Source organism: Thamnophis elegans, chromosome 2 (genome assembly GCF_009769535.1).
Source record: "Thamnophis elegans isolate rThaEle1 chromosome 2, rThaEle1.pri, whole genome shotgun sequence".
Classification (NCBI taxonomy): Eukaryota; Metazoa; Chordata; class Lepidosauria; order Squamata; family Colubridae; genus Thamnophis; species Thamnophis elegans.
The window spans coordinates 130,333,651-130,346,453 of record NC_045542.1 but is presented as its reverse complement, the minus strand read 5'-3'; the positions used below and the strand labels follow the sequence as shown (position 1 = coordinate 130,346,453).

General features: G+C 37.6%; 1 protein-coding gene across 1 annotated transcript in view; it reads right to left on the bottom strand.

Annotated features, from left to right (window-relative positions):
* PDZRN3 (PDZ domain containing ring finger 3) overlaps positions 1-12,803 on the bottom strand; it is a 219,060-nt gene that overhangs the window by 32,757 nt on the left and 173,500 nt on the right. The window contains exon 4 of the mRNA XM_032212346.1: positions 3,545-3,792. Coding sequence (XP_032068237.1) covers positions 3,545-3,792 — 248 coding nt within the window. The remainder of the gene's footprint in view (positions 1-3,544; positions 3,793-12,803) is intronic.

Sequence of the window (12,803 nt, the reverse complement as noted above, 5' to 3'; positions counted from 1 at the left end):
AAGAAGGGACTACACCTTTTTAACTAAAGAGCTTAGGAGTCAACAGATTCGATACAGATGGGAGGCCCCTGCCGGCATCACGGTTACATTTGAGAATCAAAGATTTCATCTTAATTCTGTTTCAGAGGCTCAAGATTTCTATTGTAGGATTCTGAAGGCGGGACTTCCTGATGCGCTTGGAAGAGAGGAGAGACAAGCGGAAGGAGAAAGCAAACGGCTGGCCATGCGGCTGCAAGATGGAGGGGGTAGCCCCTCCTCCCTCGGAGAAGCAGAAGAACGCAGATCGAGAATTTAGATACTTCAAAAGACTTCCTAAAGTTGAGGACTGAATGGGGGTTTGAGACCTCTCTCCGGTAGAAAAAGTGGACTAATTTTTATCAGAAGGGAAAGCTGGGTGAAACTACTTTGAGCTAGATTCTAAAGTAACGTTAGCATAAATTTGATAGTGGTTAAAAGAATGCGGAATGATTTATGTTGTTTAAACTTTGTTAGATGGGACTATTTTAAAATAGAAGGTTAACTGACTCCTGCTGAAAGTATTATTTGAATATGATCCATGCTATTTAACTTTTATTTGAAGGGAAAGTTGGTTGTAATAGTTTTGAGTTACATTTCAAATAAACGCTAGTATAAATTTGATAGTGGTAAATATTAGACAAGCAAGAGATGAGGGTAAAATGCATGTGGAATGAACTACGTTATTTGAGGTAAATACCAGACAAGCAAGGGAAGAGGGCAAAATTTATGTTGTTTAAAGCTTATTAGAATAAGAAGCCGCTTGGGATTATTTTAAGATAACTGTAAAAGAATGCGGAATGATTTATGTTGTTTAAACTTTGTTAGAAGCGACTACCTTAAAATAGAAGGTTAACTGATTCTTGCTGAAAGTATTATTGGAATATGTGGAATGATTTATGCTACAAATCGCTCTGAGTTATATTTTAAACAAATGGTAGTATAAATTTGATAGTGGTAAATATCAGACAAGTGGGGGATGAGGGTAAAATACATGTGGAATGAACTAAGTTATTTAAATTCTATTAGAAGGGGAAGTCGGTTGGAATTATCTTAAGATAGAAATTGATTCCTGTGTAAAGTAATATCTGATCTACGCTGCTTAACTTTACTAAGAAGGGGAAATCTGGTTAGATTATTTTGAATTACTGTTTGAAAAGGGGGTAAAGAAAGATCACTTACGTTGTTTAAATTTTACTAGAAGGGAAAGTTTGATTACTTGTCTGTAAAGTTATATTTGAATATATGGCATGAACCACGTTGCTTAAATCTTATTGGAAGGGATCATAAGGTTTAGGAAGGGAACGGGAGAGCCTACAGAAGGTCGGGGTAAATAGCAAAGAAGTAAGAGATGAGAATAAAATATAGATAGAATGATTTATACTATTTAAGCATAGATAAAGATGGGGGGCTGAGATCAACACAAAGAGTGGTTTCTTTTTTTTTCTTTTTTCTCTTTTCTCTTTCTTTTTTTCCTTTTTTTTTTTTTTCTTTCTCTGCTTTTCTTTTTTTTTTTTTTTTGATATATTACTTTTATTTTTTAATCCATATGTATACAAGATATTTTAGATAGAAGGTAGTGCCAGGTGTGGGCCCTGGGAAGTCGGGAGGATTAGGGATGGGGATTGTGGGGGGTGGGGTGGGGGGTGTTAATATAGTTTTAATAAGAACAAGAATGTATTTATATACGGTGGTTCTTTTTTTTTATTATTATTATTATTATTTTCCTTGGTTCACTTTACTTTTATCAGATCAAACAACACTCGAATAAAGGCATACACCAAGGAGGGAGGTAGAGGGAAGGAAGAGGGAGGAGTAAGGAAGGAGTAAGGGGAATGTAAGGAGTATGTAAGGAGGGTGTCTGGGGAGTAAGGGGAGAAGGAAGGTTTGAGGGGAAAGGGAAGTAGGAGGGGAGTGTTAGAGGGAGAAAGGAAAGTTGGAGGGGGTAGATGGGGTGTATGGAGGATGCAAGGGTTAGGTGGGGTTGTGAATGATGAGTTGTGTTTCCTTTTTATTTGTTCGTTTTATTCCCCTTTTCTTTTTTTTTCTTTTCTTATAGTAAATACCCTGTATATAAATGATTGCAAATGGAATGTGAAAATTGAATAAAATATTTTATACATGTTAAAAAAAAAAAAAAAAAAAAGCAAAAGTACAAAAAAAAAAAATCTAATAGATACCTTTCACCCTGGCTTCGCTGATAAACGGATAAGAGCCTGTGGCCTAATGGCTAAAATCTCTGCCTAGTATGCCTAGTGTGCAATATAGCCCAGGTTCAAATCCCAGTAAGGGTATGGCTAGCTGATGAGAGCTAAATAGCTTGAAATAGATCTATACTAGTCTCCCTTTATTTATTTATCAGCATAAATATAGCATATATATATATATATATATATATATATATATATATATATATATATATATATATATATATATATATATATATATATATATATATATATATATATATATATAATAAATATATATATATATATATATATATATATATATATATATATATATATATATATATATATACACATACATACACACATTATACACACATATACATATACATATACATACATACACAACACAACACACACACACACACACATTCAAGGAGAAATATTTTACTATAAATCCTTCTATATAGTTTCTCCCTGAAGATTTCATAGAAATAGCTCTTTAAAAATCCTTATATGAAATAAGAACATCTTCAAGAACAAATTTGTCCAAATAGAAAAGTATTACTTGGTAATTCAACATTCATTCCTATGGTTTTTGTAGTTATTTTGGCTTACTGGAAAAGTGGCAGAAATATTTCCACCCATTTCTACCTTTACACCTGGAACATTCTGAACTGTTTACTCAGAGAATGATTGTCTCTCATTTACAGGTCCTCACAGAGACATTGGCTTAAAGTTCCATACAAATATGGACATGACTATGATATATTATTTTTTTAGTTGGCTTGCTACTGGGCAGACTGTGGTTTAGAGTTTAGATACCCAGATAGCTGACCTGGATTGCCAAACTGAAGGATTTAAGCAGATGAAGAAATGTGATTCTTTCTTTCCATCTAGTAAGCCAAATGAATGGACCCCAAATTTGCAGAGGAATGCACTAACATGTCTAGTGGGTGTGATGTCATAAGGATTCAGGGTTTTTGTTTATGAAGAGTGCAGATTTAAAGGGTAAAATAGTTTAACAGATAAACTCATGTTTTCCACTCTTTTGGGTCTGCCTGTATGGTGTGTTTTGAATGGAAAATCATGTTGTTGAATTTCATCAGATGCAATCTGAAATTGCTTTTAGGGGTGTGAGATGATTCCTGGCTTACATATTACCCATACATACAAGATTGTTCAGTTAGAGGGGGCTGAATAGAATTAGATATTAGCATTTCAGCTGCTGAGGACAACAATGTACGGGATTGAGCCCTTCTGTGTTTAGTAACTTGTTTTTGGTGACTAAGAGCGCCCATAGCATTAGCTGAAACCCCAGCATTACAGAACATAGTACTTACTCCTCAGGTAAGAGATATGGATCCAGGACTGGTGGGGTAGGTGATCCCATTTTGGTTAGAGCCATGATATGTTCAAAGGTGATCTCAGTCTGCGTGCCTATGTCTACCAAGAGACACTCATGAGAAGGACTGAAGATCTTGGTGCGTGGCGTTCTCCTCAGGACTTGCACTACAATGGGATCTTTAGCTGTTTTAAAGGCTTCTACGGCTTGATCGTGAGTTGCCTTGGACAAATCTTTTCCATTTACCTGTGAAGGGAGACAACAAAACCAGAAAAAAAAGACAAGTAAGGACACGGTTTTCCTTTCACTGAAAACTATTTGTGAAATAAACATCCTCCCCTGATCTTCGCATCCTTATAAAGATAAATGCATCTCTAATGGACAAACTTTGATTTTGGAACCTTTCTACATCCCTGTGATGTACAATAATGATGGTTGGGCTAAACCTTATTCAACAAGGCTGGTGTTGATGAGGAACCTTTTCTTTTCTTCTGCTGGCAGCTTCTAAAATGTCTAAGTCAGTTTCCTTTTCAACAGCACCCATGCAAACATTGAAAGGATGAATTAAAGCATCTCTTGCTCTGTTGAGGTGAATATGTTTAAGCTGCTTTGGCTTGGCTTTGTTTATGGCTCAAGAAGAATGCAGCATTAAAAGGTAAAGTAGGTGTATCCATTCATAGATAACAGATAAAAGCCTTAATAACTTTGGAATGTCCAGATTCATTTTAACCTTGCCATGGAAAGTTATTTTTATAGCTGATCAGCTAACCTGTCAATTATAATATTAATCATCCCCATGTTTGTGGAACAGAGAATAATTAAGGTATATATAGTCTGGACTTTGATATTAGAAAATTTCCTGATATTCACTGTCATGATGGGGCTGCAATTGCTTTTCTCCTGGCTGAGAATTTAGCGCATCTGAAAAACACCTGGTTGGAGAGGACCTTAGACTATTTAAGAAACCTATTCAAAATTGCTGGGTTACATTTTTTTTTCTTTTTAAGTAGAACTTAGCAATAGGCCTTAGACTTATATACTGCTTCATAGGGCTTTACAGCTCTCTCTAAGCAGTTTACAGAGTCAGCATAGTGCCCCCAACAATCTGGGTCCTCACCTCGGAAGGATGGAAGGCTGAGTCAACCTTGAGCCAATGAGAATTGAATTGCCGAACTGCTGGCAGCCCAGAAGTCAGCAGAAGTAGCCTGCTGTAGTGCATATTAACCATGGCTCTTAAATATTCCTTTGGTTATTGTTTTGGCTACTTGTCAAAACATCATGCCATTTCTATTTCAAATCTCTTTGAGGTGAAAAAGCATTTTGTTGTGACACCTATTCCTGTTAATTCATAGTCAAAATGCACTTCAGAGATACTCAGCTGAAAGAACTAAGCTGCATGAACATCTGGTGCATTGTCTAGTGTAGGTGGTGCCTGTCAAATATCATGTATGGATCTGCCTACTTTCCTCCATCATTTCAAAAGGTGACTTAAGGCTCCTTTTCCCACATCCTTTTTGCAAAATTCTACATTACATTTTCCCCCCTCTTAATGTTCCAATACTTATCCTGGGAATGTCTATGGAGATTCTCAATGACCCAGGTCATAGTTATCCCAAAGTTGCTTTTCCAAAAGGCAACTGGACTTTCTTGGGTTTTTTCCCTTAAAAATGTTTTATTCCATTCTAACTGAATGGTAAGGTACCTATAAACATTCCTTCCATTCAGTTAGAACTGAAGAAGCTTCTTGGATGAGAAGCAGAACATTTTCAAGGAAAAAAAACCCCAAGAAAGTCCAGTTGGCTTTTGGTAAAGCACCTTTGGGATACTGGGAATACGTTCAAATGTGGCTCTAGTCTCCTTGAGAATTAGATGTATTCTTCAGGGATGTTTATCAAAAGCAGTCCCAACTTATGAAGGTGTAAAACAAGGTTGCCTATAAATTCCACTACTTTTTAATCTATATTTAAATCCATAATCCGGGCACTTGCTATTTCAGCTCATCATCCATTTATTTTAGGTGATTGTGCGATTTCAGCATTAGAGTATGCCAAATAATGTAGTTATTATTGTCTATTTCACAGATGGGAAGAAGAAAAGCACTTAGACCACTAGCTTTATTCTGTACAGTACAAAAGCTATCAATAAACTATCAGAAAACCAAGGTTTTAGTGCTATCATAAAATTCACAAGTGGCAAATAAATGGGATTCAAACTGAGCAGGTATGACCTATAAATATCTTAGTACCATACTTCTTTGTCCTGGAATTCTCTCTTTTTTAATTGGGCAACTTGTCACAGTGTCTATCTCAACAGCTATCGTATGATTTTACCAATCAGAAGGAGCCTATTTCTCAGGCACAAGAAACCAGGAGCCAGAATAGAATTCAAAAATATTACTTTTCATGGTACCTATACACCAGAATCTGATCTACTAATTGTCAAGGCAAATTGGAGTCAACATAACTCATGTGGGGGTTGGATTTAGGTCTTAGGTGGCGCACGGAACACTATTACCTTCCCACCAAAGGTGGTTCCTATTTTTCTACTTGCATTTTTACATGCTTTTGAACTGCTAGGTTTGCAGAAGCTGAGACAAGTAATGGGAGCTCACTGCGTTACATGGCGCTAGGGATTCCAATCGCAGAACAACTGATCAACAATCTCAGTGTCTTAGCCACTGAGCTACTTGTACATATTTCTCAAGAAAAATGTGTATCAAAGCAAATCTCTCACATTTGATTTTAATTCCTTTTTTTAAAAGTATTTTAATGCATGTAACTAGATATAGAAACATTTGGAGAAAAAAAGTAAAGATGAAGAGTATATTTGATCAGGAATCATTGCAAAGACTGATTTTGGATCCTCTGCTGACTATTTATCCTTACTGTGGAAGTATTAACTTACATATATGCTGAGTAGGTCTTAATATATCACTGCATTCACCTATGCCTTGGCAAAGCAGTACATGATTGTGCAAACATCTTTCAATTCGACAGTGCCATATAAACCAGTTTTATTCATCCAAGATTTATCTCTTTTCCAGGTTACAAGATGTTTCACTGTCCAAATGGCATTTTTACACCAAACACTCTGAAAGAGCATGGTAATATATAGCATCTTTGTAACAAGAGTTTTGCATTGTTGCAGTACCAGCATCAGTTAGTGAGGGAATGACTTGCAATATGTATATACGTGTCAATTCTTATTCCAGTAAAAATTATTGGTAAGAGATTGATGAAACCATCTTTGCTGAAACACTTGGCTGCTCCATCTGTGTGTATGTGAGTATATTTTGATTAATTTCAAAATTTACATCCATATAGATCAGCTTTCATTTAACAGGTATGATTTGGTGATTTACAGTGTGCAATTTCCAGAACTCCTCTCCTCCAATCTGGAACCCTTTAGATCAGAGGTGGGTTGCTTCCGGTTTGGCCCAGATCGGGCGATCCGGTAGTAGCAGCAGTGGGAGGCTCCACCCATGCGCTTCTGCACATGCACAGAAGTGTTGCATGCATGTGCAAGCACACACACAAGCGTGCCCGGACCAGTAGTAAAAAAATTGGCAACCCACCACAGCTTTAGATATGTTGGGTTTGCAACTCTGATAATTTTGCTTCCCTAGCCTGAAATATCCCCATGAGTGCAATTTGGCAGATCTCAACATTTACCGGCCAGCATGGTTTTCCACCAATATTTCTGGGAAACCATCAGCTTGGGGAAAGCCAGCATGCACACCTTTTCTTCCCATTTTGGCAAAAATGCCTGCTGCAGTTCAGGTCTTTGAATAGAGATCCAACATGGTACAGGAAGTCATGTTTCTCTGTCAATCTATTAAGGGGACAGAAAGCCCATCCAGAGATCATATTGTTTTAACCAGTTAATGGGCAGAACCTGAAAATAGGATATTAGTTTTCCATAGGAAAAGGTTTTCATGGAAAGGAGGAAGATGTTGCTGGGCTGGCAAATGAAAGGATCATTAAATAATCTCCCTTCTCTCTCCCTCTTTCTCTCTCCCTCTTGCTCTCTCCCTCTCTCTCCCTCACTTCATTCCTCTCTCTCACATACGCAATTCTGAAGAACAAAGACAGAGAAGGTGCCAAAAATATGGAAATAGAATAGTCACTTAGTTGCTAGTCAGCATCTCATGAAGTACTACAAAATTCTTTTAACCGTTTGTAGGCATAAATGTTTCTCTTGATCTTTTATCAGAAACAAGAAGCTTGGGGGACCAACAGTCCTGATTTGAGAGGGTCTTAATGTATCCCAGCAAACTAATTAGAGCTTGCTCTAAAACGAGGACAGAATGCCAGACTTTACCACCCTTGCTTTAAAACCCTTCACCTCTTCCAGGAAATGGGAAGAGTTCAAATTCATAATGTGTCTGGAGCTCAGTTTATATTCCTGAAAATGCCATTCCCACCCGCCTTCTTCATTTTATCCTGACCATCTGGGTTCACTTGTCCTAGACAGCTTTCGGGTGGAACATTTCTGACCTGCCTGTGAACTTTGGCAGAGCGTAACAGGACAGTCTTGAACACAATAAATGTAGCTTCCAGAGTTCCTGTACAATTAAAATGCAGCTCTGATCCTTGGAAGCAGGGCAGGATACAAATATAATATATAAGTACTTTTATGATTTGTGAAGCTCTAAATTACAGCAGAAGAACAAAGCATCTTAGGGCAACATAAAGGCTAACAGATTTATTGTAGCATATGCCTTTGTAGTGTTGTGCTTTCACAAAACTTCTGCCTCAATAAATCTGTTTGTCTTTATGGCATCACATTTTATTCTTGTTGCTGTTGCAAGATGGATGCTTCTCTGCAGCTAAAGTGCAGTCATCACATTCTCCATGTGATACTCTTCATACCTCTGTTGACCATAAAGCCATGCATGTTTCTGTTCCAGTGAGATAGATATTCAGTTGCTTTCTGCAGCTTGAATATTTATTTTTGTATAGTGTGAATATTACAAATATGTGACTGGAAACATATCTGAAAATGCAAGTAATGTTTTGATACACACTACAGTATGATTAGCTTCAGGTGCCTCTCAAGTGGATTCAGTTGCAATCCGCATTTTGCTGTTATGAACGTTCATTAATATGTTCTATTAATCTTTATCTCTTTTCTCCAAGGAGTTAATGATCAAATGCATGGATTTCTATTCCAGTATCTTCTTCATGACTACCTTTTGATGTAGATTAAAATACAGTGGCTATAAAATCTCCAAATCAGCATGATTTGAATTTGGGTTACTCAATTATAACCGGCAAGTAGAATACCTCTAACAAAGCTCAATGATTTCCTTGGAGAGTTGAACAGAAAGCTAAAGTGAAAATGGAGGAAATATCATGGCAATTCACTTTTTCTTTTCAGGCCCATTTAAGATCTTACTCTGTGACTATGGATGCAACAAAAAGCTCCTAAAGAGTAGTAATGTTGTACTTTACAATCAGTGGTAGGATTCAATTTTTTTTACTACTGGTTCTGTGGGCGTGGCTTGGTGAACGTGGCAGGGAAAGGATACTATAAAATCTCCATTCCCTCTCCACTCTAGGGGAAGGTTACTGCAAAATCTCCATTTCCTCCTGATTAGCTGGGACTGGGAAGGCAGAGAATAGATGAGGGTTGAGCCAGTCAGAAGTGGCATTTACCAGTTCTCCAAACTACTCAAAATTTCTGCTATTGGTTCTCCAGAACTTGTAAGAACCTGCTGAATACCACCTCTGTTTATGGTCCAATACCATCTTTACCAAAATATTGTATTCTAGATTTGAAAGACTGATTTGCTACACCTTGAACCCCAATCTGGGGACACTGGGAGGCAATCTTATTATCACTTGTCAAGTTTATAGAAACACTTATAGGAATAGATCTCAAAGATGTAGACAGATGTATGTAGGAATGAAGGCCACTGTTCATTTATTCAATGCTTATCTATAGGGTTATATGTAAGGTATAGCAGTGGTTATAAACTTTTTCTTTACCACTGATCCCCTTAAAATAGCATGGACCATGGCCCGGACCTCCCCTCTCCAAATGTAAATCAAGATTTCTTTAAGTCTTCATGGACACACTGTGGCCACAAAGTGGGCCCCCAGAGGTCTGCGGACCACACATAGTTGATAACCACTGGGGAATAGGGTTTCCAACCTCAGCAGGGGTTTGGACTAGAAGACCTCCCAGGTCCCTTCCAACTCTGTTATTCGACCTTTCCTAGTTCATTAAATTAGCCAGCTGGGACTAATATCATAGCTAAGGAGGGGTTAACCAAAGCCTTTTTGAGATAGGATACATTTCTATGTGCCTTTAAGAGACAACATATAAAAATATTTTTAAAAGTTTCTCCTGATTCAAATGACATTTTTAGCTACAGTATAAGTCAATCTCAAATGTTTCCTGGACCAATTTCTATTAGGATTTTGTTCTCCTGGAGCTAATGGAGATACATTATCTCTTAGTGTTTGTTTGTTTTTTAAATATCGTCAGCCATGGTATCCTTCTACATCAGGGCTGTCCTTCTAGATCAGGGCTGGATGCGTCATGTGTTGGCAATGCTCACACCCAGTTTAGCAAAGGGGAAAAAAGTCCAGATACATCACGTGATGGCGCCCTGTAGACAGAGAGTTTGACACCCCTGTTCTAGATCACCCTACATTGCTTCTGTGTAGATTATGCAAGAAGATGGTGCTAAGAGCCTATTATTCAACACCCATTGCCTTCCCTGGCATTACTGGGTTCTATCATGGCTCCTGTACTTTTTCAAGTAGCTGCATGAAACTGTGAGGAATGTAATTCAGCGCTCCAAAGATTGGTGCCTTCACTATAACCATCTCTATTTCTCCTTGGTCCACAACCAGTGGTGGGTTTCACATTTTGTTACCATTGGTTTGCTGCGCGCATGCAAAGCTAGTGCACGTGCCCCCTCCACACATGCGCCTGGCCTTCTGCACACGTGCTTTGCTCTCTCACACATCTTCTTAGCATGCACCCAGCCTCAAAAACATGCCAAAATAGAGGCATAGAGCCGGGGCAAGTGGGCAAGCCCACCCACAATTTCCGCTACCGGTTGAGGCGAACAGGTCCAAACCAGCTGAATACCACTTCTGCCCCTAACACCAACAAAGTCATAAGTACCCCTGAATGTTGCTTTATTTCAATAATAAACTAGAAGAAACAGAACAAGGTGAAATTAAAGCAACTTCCCAAGAAGACCAAAGTGGCCTGGAAAACAAACTCATCTTGAAGAATAGGTGGAATTTACTCTGAATTAGATTATATTCCCTCAGAAGTAGCAGGTCCAAAGTTGATCTCTAGCTGTTACATGATCACATCCCCAGTCAGCTTCTGACAAGCAAAGTCAATGGGGGAAGCTGGATTTCCTTACTGGCTGCATGAGTTACCACACTGATTTGTTTAACATCTGTGGCAAAAGGTTTTTTTTTTTTAAAAAAAAAAATCAGAAGTGACATACTTAACAACCACTTTGCTTAGCAACAGAAATTTTAGTCCCAACTGTGGTCATAAATCCAGGACTATCTGTATGCTGTTTTTTGTTTTTATTGTTCCTGTATGGTTGCAGCTCCTGCCTGTTTTTGCATTGCCATCCCCTACTTCTTATGATAAAGCTGTCAATGCATTCATGGGATAAGTAATTTTTTTTATCACACAACTGCTTTTTTAAAAAAAATTAAGGCTAGGAGGGAGTGATCAGTCAAGGTTATCCAGCTGCCTCAGGGAGAAGTAGAAATAGACTGTATAGTTCCTAGATTAGCAACTCAACCATATACCAAGCATCGTAACTATATTACACTGTCTCTCTGCCACATATACATGTAATTGCTTACTAGTACATACCATAAATAGAAGAAAGAAAAATGGAAGGAGTAAAGAAATGAGGAATCTGAAAGACAAGTTCAGATAGATTTGGAAAAAGGGAAGAAAAATGGGCAAATTAAGGTGAGGCATGAGAAAAAGATGCATGAGAAGAAGGATGAATGCATATGAAGGATGGTAGAAAAATATATGCAGAAAATGCTCTGCTACGGCAAAAAGAGAAAGAAAATTGGGAAAAAGTGGGAAATTAATAAAAAGAGATATCTGGGTCAGCTGAGGCAGTAGCACTGCCCTCTTAGATTAACAGAAATGGAAAAAATGACTCCCAGAGTGACCCCAGTTGGCTACTTCTCATCCAGAAGTGGGAATTAATGTATTTCTGTTTTTCCACACTCTCTGGGTAAATCAGTCGTGTTGGCTGCATTTGCAAAAATATAAGACAAAGGAATGCTCAGTTTTGTTCCGGTCAAATTAAATGTCATTAACTCACTCAGTTGAGCATATTACTATTTGTACTGCTGTAAAATTAAGCCCAATTCAGTTAGTGGAAGAAATGCTGATTGTGTCCAAAGTTTTATTATTTACCATAAATGAAATGTGAAATGCTAATGCCTGAGGTTTAGTCCTGATCTTTTCCTTAAAAGACTAAGCAATTAGGGTGACAAAGCAATCAGAGTTAAAGCATACAGAAACAGCCCATGTTATATCGAGTGTAACATCCTGAGATCACTGTTAGCAGAAAAACACTTAAATACTACTTGGTCTAAAGTTAATGAAAACTATGGAAAAGTATTCTCTAGCCAAGTCTTCTTAAAATAAGCGCTATGCTGGAAAATTCTGCTATAGATTTAAAAAAAATGGGGATTGATTCTTATTCAATTAGAGAAGAAATTGCTTACAAAATTTATTTTAAAAAAAAGAGAAGCTTTTTGACAAATTCTCAGTGGCCTCATAAGAATAATTGCACTGAATTTGGTCCTCAGCTTTTCTGACTGAATTTGTTTTGCTTTTAATTAGTGTAAGTCGTTGACATTTATGGAATAAGTAAACAGTACTGCCATAATTTCTTTGGCTTCACTCCAGGTTAGAGATGGAACGCCTGGAAAAAAACTTGGAAAAATAGGGAAAAAACAGGATTTTTTCCATTTCCCCCCCAAACGGCTTTAGAAAAAGCCAGGAAAAAATGGGAAAATACTCCCCAACAACTTTCCCTTCATTTTTTCTGGGTTTCCCCCCTGGAATTCCTATTTCTATTCCAGGTACATGTATCCATCTGCAACATGTATGGGGGCCTTGGAATTCAAGAAGAATGTTCTATACTGGAACTATAACTACCAAACACAAATGAAAATTTAATAAAGTAGCTTTTATATCTGTAAGTGAAAGAGAGGTTTCATCATAGTTTTACTTGGGTTAGT